Here is a 21,706-nt window from a genome sequence, read left to right on the forward strand (position 1 = left end):
TCAACAAGTGGGGGACAGCCTAAAGTGGAAGCAGTTGTGGGTTTATTACAGTTATCCATATGGGCATGTCACAAGTTGAATGATCTTTAGGACACAAGGTCTTCCTGAAACTTTTCTTTTCCAAATGCAGTTTCTCAGGGCAACCAAAAGATGTCCCTCTCTGGGGGCCTGGAGTCCTCAGAGGGGAGGTGACAAAAGAGCCAGTCAAGCAAGGTTGAATGGGTAGGAGCCCCCTGTTGGGTCCCTAGTGTCTGAGGGACCCAGTGTGCCTGTGTGCGACTGTGTGTGTGTGTGCAACTGTGTGTGTGCGTGTGCGGGGCTGCCCGAGGTCTGGCCCAGGCAAGATCAGGCCAGCTCCAGCTGGCCAGACCCAAGGTGGTCAGGGGACTGTGTTGAGAGGCTCGCTTCTTCTCTCATGCAAGAAAAACAAGTTGCTCGGCCAGAGTTTCTCTGGTAAACACTGCCCAAATTGGATTGGGGGAATATTTTTCCTTAGGAAACTCTCACTCTAGAAAGAGAGCTGGGTGTCTGCCCAGCCTTGGATAGGATTTACTAATACAAAAATTTAAAAAAAAAAAAAAAAAAAGCCCTGTCAGCAGGAATTGGAATTACAAAGGCAGTCGCTGTCTGTCTTTTTCTCTGGCCTCTTTTTCTTCCTCTGCCTACCAAAATGGCCTGGAAGCAAGAAGAAAGTTTGTTTCCCTGTTTTTCCTCTTAAAAGTCACCTCAGAGGGCTAACCCCCACTTTCAAAATGCCTGTGCAGGGTCTGCCTCCTAGGACAGCACGCAGGCTGCAGAATTCTTGCTAATTACACTGCTCTTCCCCACTGCCCTCCAGGTGCTCAAAACTTAGCCATTCTGCGTGTTTTCCTCCTGCTTTTTCACTTGCTGGCTAACTCTCAGTCTGATGTGTCGGTCTTGGGGAGCCAAGGCTTGGGGGGAGGACCCTGGACTGTCACTCTAGCAGGACCCTTGAGGAGTGACTCAGCTGGAGACGGTTTCTGACAGTGTAGGGGAGGCATTTTCAAGCAGGTGCCTCCAGTCACACAGCCAGCCTGTCCCCAACTTCTCGTGTTTTCATGACACACCACCAGAGCTGTTTTTCTCTCTCTGAAATTTGGACTGATCTGACCACATGATCCAATGTGTCACTCCAGGGATGTGAGTCAACCAAAGGCTCTTGGAGAAGGTGGACTCACTGGGCCCATGAAGGAAGGAGCCCCAGGCCAGTGCTGTTACAGGGCTGGGCTGGGGGAACTCCGCTCCCCATTCCTCCCACAAGGACTCTGGAGAGGGCAAGCCTGAAGCAGTACTGCCCTTATTCCCCATCCCAAGCTACCCCGTCTTCCTCTTTGGGTTTTCTCTTTGGGACTAGCTGCCCCGTCATGGAGAATAAGTCAATAATTCAGAGTAGAGAATGAGAATCAATTCAGTCCTAAGAGGAAAACACGGCTATAGGGGACGACTGATGAGGATGAATGAGGGCCAGATGGGCACAGAGTTGGCCAGGGGTTGGCACAGGGGTTGGCTGTGGAGTAGGGGGAGGCCTGGTGGAGAGGCCACATTTATTATCTACATTGTTGCTGATACACAAACACCATAAAAACATGCTAACACTTGGACATGGTTGACCCAGACGCTACAGCTAGCTCTGTCTCCTCCCTCGTCCCAGGAAGAAACACGTATGTGTAGGGAGAGGCTTGGAGGTTGGGGGTTAGTTGGCTTGGGGTCCAAGGCACTCTGATCTACAGCTTCTGTTACCTCTTGGTTTTCCTGCTGACGTTGCTTGTTGCTTTGCCCATTTCCACTCCCACTAGAGACTGGGAGTCTCCTGTGGGGAAGAGACTAACTGTGGCAGAGAGAGTGTCGTCTTTGCTCTGCGCCCTTTTCTCACTCTCTTTAAAGCTCCAGCCCAAGTGTAGCCCCAAACCTGGTCTACTCCTGGTTCCCACCGCATCCCTGAGACAGCTTGGCAATGTGACAAAGAACTTCTCCAAATGCTAACGGTGAACAAAAGAAATAACCACAGAGGACAGAACGGCACACTAATAGGGTGCTTTTGGAATCTTTCACCACCGAGCTCCAGGCTCAAAGGGCTGGGACGACTTCTCAGGCCCTTCCCTGGCAGCTCTCTGCCCATTTCTGGTGCGCAGCACCCTCTCTTTTCTGGATACTCGTCCGTGTACTCCTAAGAGCCTGTATCCTTCTCGACTGAAACCTCATCCCATTCTCCTACCACCTGGGGCCTCCCTCTTAGGCCTCACTTTGGTGGGCAGGGTTGTTTCATTCTCAGCCTACTGCAGAACTAGGAGGGCTGAGATGGAGACTGAGTCCCGCTTCCTATCTCAGGTAGCAATTTCATCTGTGCCTCCCCAAAGAATGGCCTCTCCTGCATTTACAGGGATGGCCCTAGATGCCCCTTTATGAGCTCGCAGAAGGCGGATGGCCATAGTCATTCTTAGGTAACAAGAGGCAACAAACGCTACTTAAAACCACAATTGTCTTCTATGGAGGGTGGAGCCTTCCACACTGCAAAGACAATATACCAATCAGGTCCCACCACTCATGAGGAAGGTGGTCCATCATTTATTTGAACATCTTCTTGGTTCTGAATGTTTGAAAACAGGGCTGGAACTGAGTCTGGGCTTAGAGGCTAGCGAGAACTAAATTCCCCAGGGCAGTTTAAAGAGGGGCATGGTTTGATTGTGACTGAGGCAGGGAAGTTGGGGAAGGTGGAGAAGAGCCAGCCAGCAGATGGACGCAGGCATTCTATGGGAGGCGTGGCCAGAAAAACCTTGGGGAGCAAGTGCCCCCTGAAGCCTCCCCAGGTGACCATGGATCAGGCAATGGGACAGAGATATACAATTCCCAAGAGAATAAACCTCCAATCAGAGGGCTGCTACTCACTTTATATAACTTGGGGTGGGGTGGAGCCAGGCTTGCATCCCATGACCAGGTCAATGAAAGAAGAGGCCAAGAGGGGGACCCTTCAGAAGAGCCAGGAAATTAGAGCCAGAGGGGACTAGGAGAACAACTGTTGTCCCCATCCCAGGAAGAGGCAGGCTCTCAGGGAGAGAACCCCCAATGCCCCCCCCCACCCTACCCCCACCCAGAGCCAGCCTTGAGGCAGCAAAGAGGGGAGTTAGGAACGCGTTCAGTGGAGCCAATGCACCTGGTTTGCCTCCTGGCTCAGCCTCCCACTGGCTTTGTGACCTTGAGCAGGTTGCCTGAGTTCTCCTGTCTGGAAACCAGATAATAACTGTACCCGCCCTGCAGGTTGGTGGTGAGGATTAAATGTAAGCACATAGCGTCTGGCATGTGGAGGCAGAGAGGCCCCAGCTGATGCCCCGCTTCCACCTGCAATCAGAATTCTGCGTGCAGACAGTGATCTTGTGAGTCTAGTTCTCTCATCAGGCCCATCTCACCTCGACTCCCTCCCACTGGGCACATGCTCAGACTTACGATTTCTGATCACAGTAGGAAACAGCTCCTGGAGAAACAAGGTTCATTGTTAAGGATGTTGGTGCCCTCCCTGAGCACCAAGCTGCTCTAAGTCCAGAGCATCGGCAGGAAGACAGGGAGTTTTCTGAAGCAGTCACTGGTGCTTCTCAGGCCATCAAGATTGGGTGACTCCAGCCATGCTGGCCAGAGGGACACTGCAGAGAGGGGTGGGCTTTTAAACACCCTGCTCAGTCCCTCCCATCCCAGGTGCTGTCTTTCTTACTCTAATTCCCAAGGCCAAGTGGACTCCATGGAAAACACTCTGTCCCAAGTTTTGCCGCAGCCCTAGAGAGACTGTCTTTAGAGATCACCGATGCAATGGAAATGAACTTGGGCAAACTCCAGGAAATGGTGAGGGACAGGGAAGCCTGGCGTGCTGCAGTCAATGGGGTCGCAAAGAGTTAGACATGACTTGGCGACTGAATAAGAACAACAGAGACACCCTCAAGGTCTTGGAGACTTTGTCCAGAAAGGAAGGCATTAAACATTCATGGAGAATGAGTAGGTGTCAATTCAGACCTGAGAGGAAAACACGGCTACAGGGGTGGATTGATGAAGATGAATGAGGGCCAGATGGGCACGGGGTTGGTGGGGGTGGGGGGGGGGCGGGGATTGTAGTGGGTGGCTGCCTCCTGGAGAGACTACAGTTATCTACATTGCTGCTGACACAGAAACACCATGAAAATATGCTAACACTTGGGCAAGGTTGACCTAGACTCTCCAGCTAGCTCTGTTTCCTTTCTCCTCCTAGGAAGAAATATGTATGTGCAGTGGGAGACTTGGTGGTCAGGGGTTAGTTGGCTTAGGGTCTGAGGCTCTTTGATCTATAGCTTCTCTTTCCTCCTTGGTTTTCTTGCTGATATTGCTTGTTGGTTTGCCTATTTCCACTCCCAGTAGAGACTGGGAGTCTCCTGCGTGGAAGAGACTAACTGTGGCAGAGAGTGTCGTCTTTGTGCCTTTTGAACTTCATGCCTTGGGCTCCAAGTCTTGGCCCTTTCCCTTACAGGACAGAGAGACTCACAGGCATAGAATAAAGATAGGAAGTGGGCAGAGGCCTGGGAGGGAAGGAGAGAGGGAATGAGTGAAATAGCCAGGGGAAGAGAATTCCTAGAGACAAGGAAGCCAGTGAGAAGAGCATGAGGTTGGGTCTCATGAGACCGAGGTTGGGGTCCTGAGCTGCACAGACTCACGGAGCCACCCCAGACAAGCTCTGTGATTTCTCTGGTCTCATCTTGCTCATCTGTGACAGGCAGACACGGGGCCAGATTATCACGGAAGCCCTTTCCAGCTCTGACTTTCCCTAATCCTCGAGAAAATGGACTCATAACACCAGGGACCAAAGAAATTAGACACCCCTCGGGGATGGCCCCAATTCTTCCCAGTTGGTTGCCATCCTAGTCATGGCTACACCCAGTGATCTGAGTCTTTTGGATTGTAGGGGACTCGCTGTAATCCCTTCCTCTGGAACAAATCCTGTGGTCTGAATGTCCTTGACAGTGTCCAGAGGGGATGTTTGCCTGTTGCTTGGTTGTGTCTGACTCTTTGTGACCCCATGGGTTGTGGCCCACCAGGCTCCTCTGTCCATGGGATTTTCCAGGCAAGAACACTGGAGCGGGTTGCTATTTTCTTCTCCAGAGGATCTCCCCAATCCAGGGACTGAACCCGAGTCTCTTGCATCTCCTGCCCTAGCAGGTGGATTCTTCACCACTGTGCTACCTGGGAAGCTGGTGACCAAATAATATCTCTCCAGGAGAAAATGTCACCGTGGGTTATCAGGTGGTAGAAGCCAAAAGACAAGTGTGTGCTCTGCACAGCGAGGTCGGGGGAAGCATATCAAATGCACCAGTGTTGGAGGAATAAATTTTGGTTGATGCATGAGCTTGTTGCCTAATGATTTCCCATTCATTCTCTTGTAAGGGGAAGATTAGATATTTATACCATTGAAATGCACAGCATACTAATGAGCAGCACATGGGGCCAGGGCAGGGCAGGGTCGGCTGGCCCAGCCGGCACGGAGCTATCTCAAGGTGCCAGCAGAGGAGGGAGGCAGAACAGGGCTGTGGTCTGGTTGCCCGTGGAAGCTGGGTTCTGCGGGCAGCTGACTAGGGTGGGCAGTGGGGCTGTCTGGATGCTAGGAATTTATCAAGGGTGAGGAGGGAACTGTCCCCATGGTTCTGAGCCTCTGGCAGCGTCTTAAGGCCATTTCATCTGAAGCTACAGAGATGGACCTATTGTGAAAGGCTGAGTTTAGAAATGACTTGAAAGAGAACACCCAAGGCCAATGGAGCGGTTACTGAGCAACGCTGCTTATAGCTGGGTCAGAGGCCTGTCTGGACCAATTAGCTTTGTTTTCCATCCCGCTGGGAAACCTTTAACCCCCTGTACCCAAGAAAGGCTATTGGTCCCAGGGGGCCCAAGTGAGAGGTTGTGGAAGGCCGGTGCAGCCATCACCTCTGCTGAAGAGACAACTCGCTGGTCTGGAGCTCTTGCTTGCAGTGCGGGAACCCTGCGGCAATTCTGGGATTCTGTCCCCTCCCTCTCTCCCCCGAAAAGACTTGTTGCCTGTGGGTTGGAGCTCAGACCCACACCCTGCCTCTCCCTCTTGCTGGGCTCTTGATGGATTTTCAGCAACCCTTGGGTAGAGGAGCCTTGGGCCTTTGAGTAGTTCCCAGAAGAATCAAGGTCACATTGGCTGCAGAACCTGGGGCCTGGTGGGGAGGGTCATATTCTCAGGACCTGAGCTTTGAGCGTGGTGGGACCCCTGGTGCACCCCCTTCCTGCTTCCTCCCAAAGTAGAACAAGAGCTCGGAAGGCAGGGCTGCAGGTCTTATTTCTGGAGCAGGGAAAGCACTCCCAACTTCGACATCCCCATCATCACTTGGCATCCTTGAGGGAGGCAAGCAACCAGGCCCTTCCTCTCCTGCCCTCTCAGAGGAGAAATGCTGGCCGGCTGCATTCTGCATTGGCAGGGGCTGAAGGAATCAGCTGTGTGGGGTCTGGTCTGGACATTTTTGCCCTTATCCCAGCCGAAGAATTGATGCTTTTGAACTGTGGTGCTGGAGAAGACTCTTAAGAGTCTCTTGGACAGTAAGGAGATCAAACCAGCCAATCCTAAAGGAAATCAACCCTAAATATTCATTGAAAGGACTGATGCTGAAGCGCCAATACTTTGGCCACCTGACGCAAAGAGCTGACTCATTGGAAAAGACCCTGATGCTAGGAAAGATTGAAGGCAGAAGAAGAGGGTGACAGAGGATGAGACGGTTGGATGGCATCACTGATTCGATGGACATGGGCTTGGGCAAACTCTGGGAGATGATGAGAGACAGGAAGGCCTGGCGTGCTACAGTCCATGGGGTCACAAAGAGTAGAACACGGATACTGAACAACAACAAACTACGGCCTGAGGGTGGAGGTGCAGGAGAGCTCAGCATTCCTGAGAATAATGAGGATAACGAGGCCAGGCCCCAGGGAGTGTGGGGGTAAGTGAACATTAGCAGAGACAAGCAGCTCCAGCTGAGCAGCAAGTAAACAAGTGAGGCCTGCAGTCCCGAGCCACGCAGGGGCTTCTGACTCAGGCTGACATCAGGCTGCCAGGAGGGCACAACCAGGGCTCACAGGGGCCGGGCCACCGAAACAGTGGGCAGGGCTGACTGGCTTCATACATTATTCAGAGCAGCTCTGACTGGAGGGCCTGGGGAGCAGTCTTCATGGGTTTGGGTGGGCAGCCCGGGCCCAGGCCCAGCCTTGCTCCTTTCACACCTCCTGGAGCCTCCATGTGACCCTGATCTGCCCTGTGCACCTCTCTTGGAAGGTTCTCTCTCTTGGCTTCTCTCCAGGCTTGGTCCTGCTTGCAAGAGTAGAGTCCAGAACTCAAGGCAGAATTCCAGGGATACCTAGCCTTGCTGCAAATTCCTGATGCAATGTGCTGTCTTGGCCTGATTTGCTCTGAGTGGACTGGGGCCACTCACCCACTCCCCCCAGCTCCATCCCACTTCTCCCCAAGTGTGGCAGATACATACATGCACACTGCAAAACCAGCCTGCCAAGTCACTGAGAGCTCACTTCCCTAAATGACACATAAATGAAAAACAAGAGTTCCCCTAAAATGATACATACAACCATGTCCCAGTCTTCCACCAATGACCTCATCTCCAATGGGGCTCCAACGGCTCTTGGCAAGGCTGATGCTGGCAAAATGGTCACGTCTCAGTCTGCATCTAACTTGATCCATTGCAGGGTCTGATGATGTTCATCCTCCCCTCTTTTATTTTGGACACACAGTCTTGGTTTCCCAGGTAACTGTACTTTTCTGGTTTTTTCCTCCTAATTAACTGGTTGCTGGTTATCAGCCTCCTTTGCTGACTTTTCCTCATGGTCCCCACGGTCTAAACAGTAGAGTGTCCCATGGTTCAGTCTTGGGTCTTTCCTCTTCTCTAAATTCGGGATCTCAACTAACCTCATGGATTTTAACACCATCTACATGCTGATATCCCCTATACTGAGTTGTTCAGCCAAGGCTTCTCTTCTGGTGCATTCTTTATCCAAGTTACTATCCAACACCTCCACTTGAATATCCCAAAAGTATCTCAACTACCACATATTCAAATCTGAGTTCTTGATCTTCATCCTCATATGGGTTCTCCCTCCAGAATTCCCCAACTCAGCTGATGGAGATGCCCTCCTGAGTTGCTCAGGCTGACAACCTTGATTCTTCTCTTTCTCTACACCTTAGACCCTGCACCCAATCTGTCAGCAAATACTGCTAATTCTGCTTTCAAAATACATCAAGAATCAAGAACAGCTTACATCTCTACCCCCATCCCTGTCCAAGCCACTGTCTCTCTTTCACGGCAACAGCTTCCCGATGGATATCCCTGTCTTTGCCCTGGTTGTATAGTCTATTTCCAACCTGTCAGCCCTAGTGATGCTTTTAAACTTTTGACTGTGGAACTCCATGAACCTTTCCTGCCCCTTCCCCCTTCTCACTTCATCTTTTATTTTCTCTCCTCTCCAGCCCCATTTCTGCTTCAGCCACATTGAACCCTTACTTCTTTGAACAAGCCGGGTGTTCTCCCACCTCAGGATCTCTGCATTTGGCATTTTCCCTGTCTGGACCTCGGCATGGCTCTCTCCCTCTTCTCTCTCAGGCCTACTCTTGGGGATATCTCCCCTCACTAACCTGTTTTACCCTGTGATAGAGCTTCCCAGGTGGTGCCAGTTGTAAAGAACCCACCTGGCAATGCAGAAGACACAAGAGACATGGATTTGATCTTTGGGTTGGGAAGATCCTCTGAGGAGGAAATGGCAACCCACTCCAGTATTCTTGCCTGGAGAATTCCATGGACAGAGGAGCCTGGCGGATTACAGTCCCTGGGGTCACAAAGAGTTGGACACGATTGAGCAGCTGAGCACGCAAGCATAGGACCTCTCCTCCAGTCATCCTCCCAACTCAACACACCCCACCACACTTCCAGGCTTTATTTTCTCCAGGCCATTCATCACTCTCAAACATACTATCTATCTCACTTACTCATTTGTCTCCCCACACCAGGGTGTAGGCTCCCTGAGATCAGGGGCTTCATTTACCATGCATCCGCAGTGTTCTTTTTTTTTTTTAACTGTTCATGGGGTTCTTGCAGGCAAGAATACCTGAGTGGTTTGCCAGCTGAAGCTCCAATACTTTGGGCACCTGATGTGAACAGCTGACTCATTGGCAAAGACCCTGATGCTGGAAAAGATTGAGGGCAGGAGGAGAAGGGGACAACAGAGGATGAGATGTTTGGATGGCATCACCGACTCAAAGGACATGAACTCAAATGGACAAACTCCAGGAGATAGTGAGAGACACGGAAGCCTGGCGCGCGACTGAATAGCAACAACCATCCACAATGTCCAGGACTGTGCTTGGTACCCTGCAGATGCCTGAAGAAATCACCGCTGGATGAACAATTCCTGAACCATCCCTCCTTGGCTGTCCTCAGTTCTCTTTTCGCTTGCTCTCCCCCTGCTTGGTATCCTTTGCTGGTCCCTCTCCTCTTTCTTCTTGACTGTGACTGTTCTCCAAACTCAAATCTTATTCTTGAATTCTCTTTCACCATCTGCATCCCCCATTCCACTCCCTCACTCTTCCAGCTTATCACCTCTGTCTTCCCCCATTCCCTTTTCACGCCTAGTTAAATAGTGTTCTTTTGGTTACATTTTTACTTGCTCTGAAACCTCCACCCAACTGTCAGCTCCTTGAAAATAAGGACTATGTTTGTCCTTCAATACCAAGTGTTCTTGGACCCAAATAAGTTCTTAAGAGGTTACTGAAGACATGTGGGTGAAATTTCATTATGCTTCCCTCTTGCTCCTGCCCTCCCTCCTGGCCAGGGTAGAACTGGGAACCTGAGATCCAAGGTGGGCACTTTGAAGGTGTTGATCAAACTGCCGGTCAATGAGTATCTGGGAGGCTTTGTCCCAGGGTGATTGAATGAGTCACAGTGACTCAATTTTGCAGATTCTTCGACTACAACTGAAAAGGCCTTTTGTAAACCTTTGGATCCTGTTGCACTGGAGCACATGGGTGTGAGAAAAGGATGCAACTAACTCTTTTCTGGCAAGGAAAGCAATTTCATTCCAGGAGGCCAGTTTTCCACCAACACACTGGGACCTGCATGTCCCCCTGGGACAAGAGAACTGCCTTCCTACCTCCCCCATCAGATTGTGAAGCTGTGAGAACTGGACAGAGTTGAAGTTTTCGTATCCCCTGGGCTAGCCTGGTGTCTGGTACACGGTAATTACGCCACAAGTAGTTATGCACAGAGAGAAGAAACCCACCATATGCAAGAGAGGTTCTTTCTAGATCTTTCCCCCAATCCAAAGAAAATAGAGAAACACACTCCCTTCCCTCTGACTCTCTCTCAATACTCTCTTCCTTCACTGCCATCAAAGCCTAGCCTAACATATTCTTTTTCTAGAAACTTCCCAAACCAATCTCGTCTGACTCTGATTTTTTTTCTCCATCTCTCCTCAACATCTCTGCTTATGGCTGCAGTACAGCTGCTTGGGTAATTTTGTTTGTGAACATCTGAATTGGTCTGCCCCTAGGTGTGTGCCCTCTGCATGAGAAGGTTGGGAGGGTGGGGGGGGAGTCACTGGACACAATTCCCATTAGCCTAAGCTGTAGGAGCCGGGCTCTTTCTTTGTCATCCTTTCCACAGCCCAGCCAGGCTTCTATCCACAACATGTGCTCAGTGATCAAACTGACAGCACACGGTTGACACTCAGTACGTGTCTGTTGACTGAAAGAGGAATGAATGTCACACTCAGTGCCCACAGGAAGAACACTGGGGAGATGGTAACAGAATCCAAGTGTCAGCACAAAAGTCCCCTGGAACAAGAGGAATGAACCAGGTCACGAAGAAAAATCCAAACCAAACGCTCTTCTGGATTTCCTGATGAGCTACACCATTTCAGGGTCTGTCTTCTGCCCAAGGAGCAACATAATCACACTTACTCCCCTCTAGCCGTGCCAGGACGTGGGCTCTGCTGAAGGCTCTCTACCACTACCTATCTGGGTGGCAGTGGGTATCACTGAGCTTGCAACCTTCATTTATTTACTTACATATAGGGCACAGTAATAAGGCTTCTGGTGAGGATGAAATGGGGTAAAGTTGCTTGTGCTCTTGGCTCCTGGTAGGAACTCAAGTAATAACCTCCATATTAATAACTGGCAGACGGGGGCCTGAGAGGCAGGGAGGGCGCTGAGCCCAGGTGCAGGGCTGTGTCTCAGAGGAAAAGGGGGAAGGCCGTTGCTGACGGGGCCTCGCTTGTGGCAGCAACTCCCTGGAGGACATTTCCTACGGGCTTGAAGAGAGGACACTGAGGGGAGGGAATTCTGCCCAGGGGCCTATCAACCCAGGCTTTAGGCCTCTACTAGGGAGACCACACTCCCGCGCACTGGGTTTTTCTGCTATGAAATCGCTTCTTTACAGGAGAAGCTGAGAATCTCAGAATCTCATAACTTTGAAACTGGTTTCTGAGGCACGTGCAGCCCAGAGAGGGCAAGTCACTTTTCCAAGGTCACACAGAGAACACAGGGCGGGACTATACATAAAAGAGAGAAATAAATAAAATAGGAATGAATAATAGCCAACCACCTGTCAGAATAGATGGTCCAGACCAAAGTTGGGGCTCAGACCCGGGGGTGGTATAAACAGTGCCCTGGAGGCTGAGTTAGAAGAGAGGCACTGTAAGCATGGAGCTCAGTAGGCTGCCCTGTGACAGTGCTGCCCTAGGCATCTTTGCATTTTATTTAAGTGACTACATATAATACAAGCTAGGTACCATTATTACCTCTCACTTTCCTGATGAGGAAACTGAGGCACGGTTTAGACAATGTCCCTAGGGTCTCAAAGCTAGAAAGTGCAAAAGCTAGAATACAACACAAGTTTGTCTGGTACCAAAGCCTGAGCTCTTTGTACCCAGCTCTGCTCATTCCCAGGCTAGAGAATAGATTGTTCCACCATTCAAGGCCTCCCTTCCCCCCTGCAGACTGAGTCCAGGCTCCCTGGTAGTCTATGGAGTACTGACTGCATTGGCACCAAAACACACACATACATGCACTCGCACACACACACACGCACATGACCACACACACTCACTCTGACCCATGGGGAACCTGGTAAGGTAGAAAGATGGCCAAGTCCATTAACGCCACCAAGCATGGCACATATTTATGGCCCCAATTACAGCCTCCATGAAGGAGCAGGAATGGGGACAGGAACAGTTGTGTGCGCTGGGGTCTGAGGCCTCTGTAGCAATAACTACAAGATTACAGAGACGTTAGCAAACCTTGGTGACCGCAGCTCTATTATAATGATAAATCTACAGCTTTATATAGAAATAATGAGACTGGGGGCTGAAGGGGGGGAAGGGAAGAGCAGAATGATCTCAGCCAATGGATGTTCTGGGTGGAGAGAAAAATGGCAAACCGCAGGGAACTCCCAGGAGACCTCCAGGGGACCTGAGTCAAGCCAGCGAGAGGGGGAAGTCTCAGTGGCACCCTGAGCATCTGGATTCTGGGGAACAATAGAGGGCTCCGATGGCCCCAACACGTCTGCTGTGCCTGCTTCTCACCCTCCAGTTGAGGGGGAGGAGTAGCTCTGTTACAGCCTAAACTTTGCCCAGAACAACCTGGGGATGCTGAGGCCAGTGTTCCTTGGGCCTTAAGGGTTTGCACTTTAAAAAGCTCGCCTAATTGGATGCATACCTTCCCTTCACTAGCTTTGAAGCTCCACGTTCAGTGCTTGTGCTCGCTCGTAAGGAAACAACACAAATGCTCCAGGCTTTGCTACTCTAAACCACCTTAAGCACCGGGGCAGGGACCAAGATAAGGAACCTGTCTGGTTCCACCTGCCAGGGCTGCACCTGATCCTCCTGTCCGCGTTCGAGGAGCAACAAGCAGATAGCATTTATAGACTGGTGTGGCCTCAGAGCAGCCTCCCCAGCCCGCTTCTCACAGGGCCTCTCCTTCTACCAGACTGTGAGTCACTGACCCTCCACTTCAGTCCAGACCACCTGATCCGACTGGTTCATTTCTTTGCTACTCCAGACATCAGCCACCTACCTGAACCATCACTCTGAAGGAATGCAGAGCCATGCCTAGCTCAGCTCATTTTCCAAATACACTTGACTTTCTCCTCCAGGAAGGCTTCCCAGGTTAACTCTCTGCTTCTTTAATAATCCTTTCCCTGTGCACCAATATGTAGTTTTATTTGAATTAACTAAGCCATCGGTCATTCAGCAAGAAGGTGCTGAGTTCTTATGTTTGCCTAAAATGACACTCTGAGCCCTGAGGGAAAATAAAAAGTCAAATGTGGGACACAAACCATTCCTAAGCCACTGGAAGGACTTTGCAAGACAGAATATGATTTGGTGTATAACTGAGGGACCCAGAGAATAAATCCAGGAGTGACTTCTCTGAGAGTGGAAGGACTTTGGGGGAAGCTTTCAAAGGTGGGTTGGTTTGGGTCAGAGAGGTGGGGGAAAGGCCTGGCTGCCAGAGGGAACCTTGGGAGTAAAGGCAAGAGGCAGAAATGCCGGGCATGTTCAGGGACCAGCCTGCAGGTTTGAGGAGCTGGAGGCCAAAATGCAACTCTAGGATCAGAATCCAGCAGGAATCTGGCACGCAGGAGAGATGGCAGCCGACTAGGCTCATCCACATCAGCCCCCATGGCTCTGGCTGCAGGATTTCACATACATGGAGTACTCAATCATTCCCCGTCACTGCGACTTGGGCCTCTCTGGCCTCAACGTAATTACAATTTTAGAGTCAGCTCAAGCAAAAGCACCAGCCCTTCATTTCCTTTTCCCTTCCTTTGCCTGAATCCTCATCCCCCCAGGATAAAGAGACCGCCCCTGAGAGCCAGCCTGCTGAGAAGCTGCAGAGAGGAGGGCCCTGGTGGCCTCACCAGACAGAACATTCATCCCACAGACTGTGAGCAAGTTGGGTGTATGAGCAAGTCACCCCCCTCTTCAGCTTCAGAAACTCCTGGTCTCAGACTCCTGTCCTTGGCTAGAATGCTTCCCTTCCTCTTTGCATATCAAGTTATGTATACCAAGCCCTCCCACACAGCTAAATTCTCTTTCACCCAAGAAACTGTCCCTGACTGTCCTAATTCTCAGATCTTACAACCTCACGCATTATTTGCTACTTTGCATCACTAGCTACTGCATGAACATTTCTTGTCTCTATAATTCAAGTTCTGCATTGGGTCAAAGAGGCTGTCTTCTATCCAAGACCCCCCTTGGTCCCCAGTGCTTTGCACAGGGTCCTGCTTAAGAGAAGATAGAGGAGGACTATAATGGTACTGACTGAGGGTGATGAGGATGGTGAGGGTCTGTCCTTTTTCTCAAGCTGGGCTGGGGAAGAGGTATGGGACATGGTAGGGACAGCCATGGAATTCTAGGAAGTTAGCATTCATGTGAGGGGCGTCCCTGAGCGCAGACTGCCTGCTCCACAATGAGGGCGTCCATCGTGCCTGGAGCTAAAGTCACAGGAAAGGGAGGTCTCTGGGGAGGAGAAGGGAAGCTCCTCAGAGGGCTGAGTTGAGTCCTGCTCCTCACAGCCCCTGGCCCCCACCCCCCTCTCTCTGAGCCCCGGCGCCTCAGCCTCAGTATGGGGAGGACTAAGCCGCTCTTCGCTACCTGTACGGTCACCATAATGAAGCTGCTGCCATTCGAGACCACAGGGAAGAGCTGTACCAGATGTAAACTTCACAGTGATTGATAGAGCAGAGCTCCTGAGCTTGGGGCCGGTGCACAGCTGCTGTTCCAGCCAGCCCCGTCTGCCCGCCCCATCTGCAAGCCCCCCTGCCTGTGCTGTTTTCTGTTCTTGGGGATGACATTTCAGGAAAGCAAAAGTAGGGGAGGTGCTGGGACACCAAACTGGACCAAAGTTAGCATCAGCTAGGAGAATGGGCTATCCCAGAGACCTTCCCGGAGCAGAAACAGAACCCACCAAGCTTTCTCCCCTTGAACAAATCAATTCCTTTTCCCACCAGAGTGGGGTTGATTTTCCCAGCCTCTCTCCTTACAAATTCAATATATAGATATTGAGCATTGATTGTCCACAGGGAGAGTCTGCACCCAGAGAAACAGTGAAAGAAATATCCCAGGGGACACTCAACCACTTGGTGTTCAAGACACCAGACACAACGCCATTGGCATTTGGTGGCAACACCCCTTCAGGGCTCTCAGCTGCCTAGCTGGACTTAGAGAAAGGCACATCCCACACCTCCATCTGTGGGATGCAATTACACAGCTTCTTCAACAGCCACCCAGGGCCCTGGAGAACACTGTCTACACTGGACCCAAGAGTTTTGGAGATGCTCTCTTAATTCTCTGTGCCAAACCTGCCCGCCTCTTAAAAAGCCAACTCAAGCCCTACTCATTTTCAAAATAATGCTTGACTTTCTCCTCCAAGAAGTCTTCCTGGGTTAACCTTATCCAATTCCCATTGCTTCTTTAATAATCCTTTCCTTGTATGCCAATACATAACCCTTTCCTTGTGCGCCTTGAAACCTTCCTGGTTAATTCTAATTGATTATGAAGAGCCCAGCATCTGGCTCTGTAGTGTGTGAATTAGCCAGGTCTCCTTCCAGGCTGGCCTCCTCCCCTACCACCTTCCAGATGGCGTAGGCAGGCAGGGCCTGAGAGCAGGGGCTCTGCTGCATGACAGTTTCTAGTTCTGGTTGTTAAGTCCCCCTTCTGGACATGTGGTAGGATTGCTTTGCCCTGTCCCCTTAATATTAGGAGTCACATGTGTCTTGCTTTGGCTAATGAAATGTGAGTGGAAGTGACATGTGTCATTTCAGCATGGAAGCTTTAAGAAATAGTGCACGATTTGCCACATCCCCTCCTTCCTGAGGTGGTAACTAGGAGCACAGGGTCAAAACGGAGCCTCTGTAAACTTGGTGACAAGGTAGAATGGAACCCTGGTCAAGCTGCAAAGCACACGTAACATGAACGAGAACTAAATCTTAGCTGCTTTAAGCTACCAAATCCTAGGATTATTCGTTGCTGTGGCATAACCTGGTTTATCCTGATTAATATAGCCTGTCCTTGATCGCCTGTGCCAGGCTTCTAGTACACATCAAAGCCCTTGGCACATGTTGCTGTCTGAGTCAGTCTATAAGCCCGGCCCCATCCTCGCCCATGATTAAAGACATACATTATAGGTGGTAGTCCTGAGGCCTAGAAGGTAGAGGCAACCACTACAGAAGATACATCAGAAGCAATAGATACAAATTCCCTTTCCTTCCCTTCCCAACCACTTGGGAGCTCCGCTGTCACCATCCCTCCCCACCCACCTGGGGCCCAGTGCAAGGATTTCTCCCGGGGTGGGCTGGGCTATGAGGTGGGGTCCCCTTTCACATCCTGAAGGGCAGAGGCCCATTTGTCTCTAGGGGTTTCGGGGTTCAGGAACACATCCACTCAAATCCAGAACTATAAATCCTGAAAAGGCCCCCGGGGCCAGCGGTACTCACACTCGTGGCGTACTGGATGTCCTTCCAGATGGAGGTTTCCCGGGACAGGTCGGAGGCCTCAAAGAGGTTGTCCAGGATCACCTCCCCGATCATGTCGTGGCGGGAGAAGCGATCAAAGTCGAAGACGCTGAGATGCAGCTTGCGGTCAGCCAGCTCCTCGTAGGGCACCGGGAAATGGAAGTTCTCGTCGAAGGTGGGGTTCAGGGTTTTGCGGTGCACCCGCGTCTGCAGCTTGCACTTGCGATCGGGCAGGAGGTAGATCTTGACGTAAGGGTCGGAGCTGCCGCAAAAGTCCTTGGCTGGGAGGTCAAAGGCCTTCAGGATGCGCACAATCAGGGTCTCATTCTCGTAGTCGTAGCGCAGGCTGAAGTTGATCTTCCCGCAGCTCTTGGCCTCGGATTTGGCATCGTCCCCATCCACCGACTTCTGCTTATAGAGTTCGGGCTTGATGCGGCCGATGCTGGTGGGCTGCTCCGCCGCTGGGGGCAGCTCGTTGCCATAGTCCACGCTGGACACGTGCATCTGCCGCGGCAGGTGGCGCTTGAACGACGTGTGCCTGGAGGAGGGGGGGAAGGGTGAGAGAGTGAGGTCGGGGGACGGAGAGCGGGGTGCAGACCGACATGGCTCGGGGCCCGGCTCATCCTACCCCGTGTGAGGCCCCCTTTACTTCCTGCTAGCTGACCCCCTTTACCTCTGCCGCACTTTGTGCGCATGTCTTAATCCAGGTAAAGTAGTTGGAATGGGGCCTGGTACATAACAAGCTTTAGTAAAGGTTAGCCATTGTGATCATTATCTTTTCCCCTGCTTTTCTGCTTCTGGCTTTCTAGGTTTCTTTCCTGGAAGACGTTGACTCAGGTTCACCTATTTAAAAAGCTCCCCTATTTAGAAGGACCATCCTTTCCCACCCTCCATACAGCATTCCTTCATCACCACCAGGATCATTACCCCCTTTCCCTCTGCCACTTTGTAGCTACATGACCTGGGACACATTATTTAATCTTTCTGTACTGTAAGATATGAAAAACTAAAAGTAGCAATTGCATAGGATTGCTGTGGGGTGAAAGGAATACACACAAAGTGCTTAGAACAGAGCCAGGTATATAATAAGCTCTTATTATTGCATGGATTCTTACACTGGCTCCTCACAGCAACCTTATGAGCGTCATTAGCCCTATTTTACAGTTGGGAAAACTGAGGCTTAGGAAAATGAGCAATTTGCCTGATGTCAAAAAACAAACTCCGTAAATGTGACCCAGCACTTGTACCATTTCTGGCTTTCAATCTGAAGACCAGGCCTGCTTCCCTTTGGCTGGACCGCTGGGATCCTGGACCCAGGAATCCATAAGAGCCCCAAATTTTTAATAAATACAACACCTTATGCATGCACGTTCCACATCTTTTAAAAGTTTCTGAATTAAAAAAATAAATAAATAAAAGTTTCTGAATTTAGAGTAGGTTTTTGTCATTACATGGTGGTTGTTTTTTTGTCATTTTGTTTGTTAAGATAAAGAATGTCATGTATCCAATTTCTGTAAGGCAGGGAACTCTGGCAAAGGCTATTCTCCTTCTCAAAATGTTAGGAATCTCTTGCTTCTCTCCCACACACTGCAGACTCCATCTCAGAGGCGGTGCGGACATAGACACGTCATTAACTTTTATGTCTCTGCACCTTTGCATATTCCTTTCCCTCTGGACAAGCCAACACCTCCCACCCACACACATCTCAGGGTTGATCACCTGCACAGCACCCCACCTCCAAGGTTCCCCTCTCCTGAAGTCACCCCTGGTGCCCACCTCCGAGCCAATCACCCACCATGGAAGACATCATCTGACATATTCTCCAACCAGAATACGCATATGATTATTTCCAGTCTCTGATCCTCACAGGCTGGAATCTCATTCATGTATTGGATTCAGGAATGTGGAGTTAAGGAAGGGAGGGGTCCACCCCTCACCTGGTGGATGATGCTGGCTCTGTGGTCTGTCGCTGCAGCCGTGTGTGACGCTTGATGTGCTCTTTGACGGACATCTGCACCTCAGCTGGGATATCTGGGGACGTGTGGCTGATCTTCACAGCCGCCTCTAGGAAGCCCAGGGTGTGGGGGTCCTTGAGCTTGTCCGCCATGTTGCCTCTGGAGCTGGGGCTCTGGAGGGCCTCCGGGGAGGGATTAGCTGAGGAGGGGCTGGAGGCCTCCTTGTTCCTCCAGGGCATCCAGCACAGCTTCCAAAAGAGAAAGAGAAAAACTGCCACCAGGGCCACGCCACACACAATAACTACCACTGCGAGGAGGCTGACAGAGGTGCCTGCCCTCAGCCAGGCAAGGAGGCACAGAGACAGACAGAGGTGGGGAGAAGCCGGGAAGGGTTTTCAAAGAGGGGCCACACACAAGGGACAGAGACGGAAGAAGAGAAAAGAGTGGTCATGAGAAGGCTGCCCAGGCAGAGGAGGGATGGTTGTAGGGTCAGTGCTCCACATCCAACTTGTAAAATATCTGCAGCCTCGTGTTCACCTCAGGCTGATTTCTCCAGCTTCGCCCCTCCCCCCACCGCCAGCTTGGGGAGCACCTGGGCTGCCTCCCCGACTCCCTGTTGGCATGTGCCCAGGGAAGGGAAGGTAATTTAAATAGCAGCCTAAGCAAATGTGCAAATTCGTGAAGCGTTCACATTTGGATGCTGTTTGAATTTCTATTAGAACTGTTACTATGGCCAGACTTAAAGCAGAGTAGTTTTTTGCAGACAGTTCTCTTCCTCCACAGGTTGTGAGGCATCGGGGGCCCCAGGCTGAGAAACTTCATTCTCTTCACTCACCCCAAGCCCGCCAAGCCCACAGCAGGAGCTAATATATAGTGAATAGGTTGACTTGAAGAGAACGAGATCAGGCATAATCTCCTTGAGGGTGGGGATTAGGTGCTTCTCCCGTATTCCCAGAAGTGTGCACACAGTAGGCTCAACAAATACTTGTATGAAGTTGGAATCTCCCTGGAGAAGGAAATGGCAACCCTTTCCAGTATTCTTGCTTGGAAAATCCCATGGACAGAGGAGCCTGAAGGGCAAAAGTCCATAGGGTTGCACAGAGTTGGACATGACTGAGCCCACAAACACCACACCAAGTTGGAATCTGATCCACACAGTTTACTTCAGAGCTAAATACAAACAATTCCGATAGCTGTCCTTTGCCCCCATTCCTGTGGTTCTGCTGTAACACTGGTATTTTTGAAAGTCATGATTGATTCAGAGGCAGGCACTCACTGTCCCACCCTGTGCTCCAAGTAGGATGTCCATTACCCTAGGAGAGTTGTGAAGGATGCCTTTCTCTGGGAGAAGCTACTAAGCACGCCCCTCACCCGCACCCCACCTTTAGGAATGAACCTTTGAGCTCAAGGCCTCTTCTTACTCTGAGACATCAGGAAGCCTTGAACCAATGGGTTTGCACAAAGGTCACTTGTAGACAAGCCAGAAGAGGCTTGTTTGGCTTGCGTATGACTGAAAAATCAAGCAGTTCCATCATCACCATCGTCATCATCACACCAGATTCCTGGCTTCTCTGGAAATGGCCTGAGGTCTTGGTAACTGGACCTGTGCTCCCACATACTGAGAACTGGCGATGCCCTTCGGAAGGCTGTATGCTCACTAGCTCCTGTCCCTGTTACTTGCCTGCCACTGCAGGCCTATGAATTATCCTGTCCCAAGCCTTAAGAATCTTGGGATTTAAGGTGAGGAATGACCCTACAAGTACTGAGGTCAGGCTGTGCTTCTGCAGGTGGGAGCAGTGTTCCAGATGAGGGACTTGCCTGTGGTCAGAGATCACAGAGCCTAGACCAGGGTCCAGATGTCCACTGCCCACCCAGCCTAGGGCTCATTCCACTGTCCCAGACTGTTTGTCCTGGATTAAACTGTAGATTACTGTAACCCTGTGTTATTTTTCATTTGTCTGACTCACAGCTCAGCATAGGAATTGACACATGAGAATGAATGAATGAATCAGTCGATCAATGTCAAATAAAACAGCTGTCATTATCGCTCAACCAATATTTACTGAGCACTTGCCTTGTTCCTGGTACTAAACTAGGCTGGGAGATGCTTGGTCCCTCTTTGGGGGATCAAGAGAACTCTCACAGCACAGGCCCCAGGGAAAGCTCTTCTCCTTCCAGAGGGACCTGAGGAAGAGGCCAAAACATCAGTCATCTCTGGGGAGCGAGCACTGCCTCCCGACTCCCTGGCTGCAGGGTATTGGCCTTGATCAGCTACCGCCTTCAGGACTAAGGAATAAGAACATAGGACCCTCATGCCTTTTGCCACCTTCTCCAGGCCCCAGGCCCCTGCACAGAGACCTGGGAGCCTTTCCCCAGCATAGGAGCTGAGGTTAGTCCACCAGAGACTGCTAGGGACCAGACAAACTGATTCTAAGTGAACTTCTAGACTAAAGGTCTCCAATTACAGTGTGCATGCATCCTGGGAGTGTAAGAGAAAAAAATATTAGATTTCTTGAATATTTATTCATTATCTGAAAAATAAAAAAATACGAATTATAATATACAAATTGATAGTAATGAATTTTGTTATTGAATTTAGTCAAGTTATGAACATTACAATGTCCAAGGCGCAAAGTGCTTTTTATGTATTCACTCATTTAAGACTCTCCAGTGAAATAGGTGAAGATTATTATCCTCATTTTGCAGATGAGGAAACTAAGGCACAGAAGGTTAAATAGATTGCCCAGGGTCACACAACTGCTAAGTGTTTGGAGAGTCAGCTTTACAATACCCCTTTTGTACATGTGTATAGAACATGGGAGCAAATAAACACATATTGGAAGTATTAAATAAAAATAAATTTTGCTGTTACGATTTCATGATCTAAATAGTTTGAAGACTGTTTCCTTAAGCCCTGATACCCTTGGGGTTCACAGAAATGCTACCACAGATATAGCTAAGTATATACCACAGATATATATGTGTATATGTTTGTGTGTGTGTGTGTGTGTGTGTATTTAAAAGTATCTGGCCATCTCTGAGCCCTCCACATCTGTTCTTTGTTACAGCGGTTCCGGGTGCATTCTCTGCAATATGAGTCACCTTAAAACAAAAGGTATTTCTAGGGTTTTGCTTTCCTTTGATCATACATCTTTCTTCTTCTGGTAATAATTAGAATTTTAATGAGAAAGGGGGAGA

General features: G+C 50.3%; 1 protein-coding gene across 5 annotated transcripts in view; it reads right to left on the minus strand.

Annotated features, from left to right (window-relative positions):
• SYT6 (synaptotagmin 6) overlaps nt 1-21,706 on the minus strand; it is a 66,316-nt gene that overhangs the window by 34,810 nt on the left and 9,800 nt on the right. For all 5 annotated transcript variants that reach the window (XR_015160743.1, XR_015160742.1, XM_086391975.1 and 2 more), the window contains exons 2-3: nt 18,491-18,756; nt 16,536-17,091 (exon numbers count right to left, since the gene is read on the minus strand). Coding sequence is in view for 3 of the 5 variants with exons in the window: in XM_086391974.1 (XP_086248100.1) it covers nt 16,536-17,091; nt 18,491-18,756 (822 nt within the window). In the remaining 2 variants the exon portion in view is untranslated. The remainder of the gene's footprint in view (nt 1-16,535; nt 17,092-18,490; nt 18,757-21,706) is intronic.

Source organism: Bos grunniens, chromosome 3, assembly GCF_055505025.1.
Source record: "Bos grunniens cultivar Pamir isolate PY7600 chromosome 3, Bosgru_T2T1.0, whole genome shotgun sequence".
In the NCBI taxonomy this organism is placed as follows: Eukaryota; Metazoa; Chordata; class Mammalia; order Artiodactyla; family Bovidae; genus Bos; species Bos grunniens.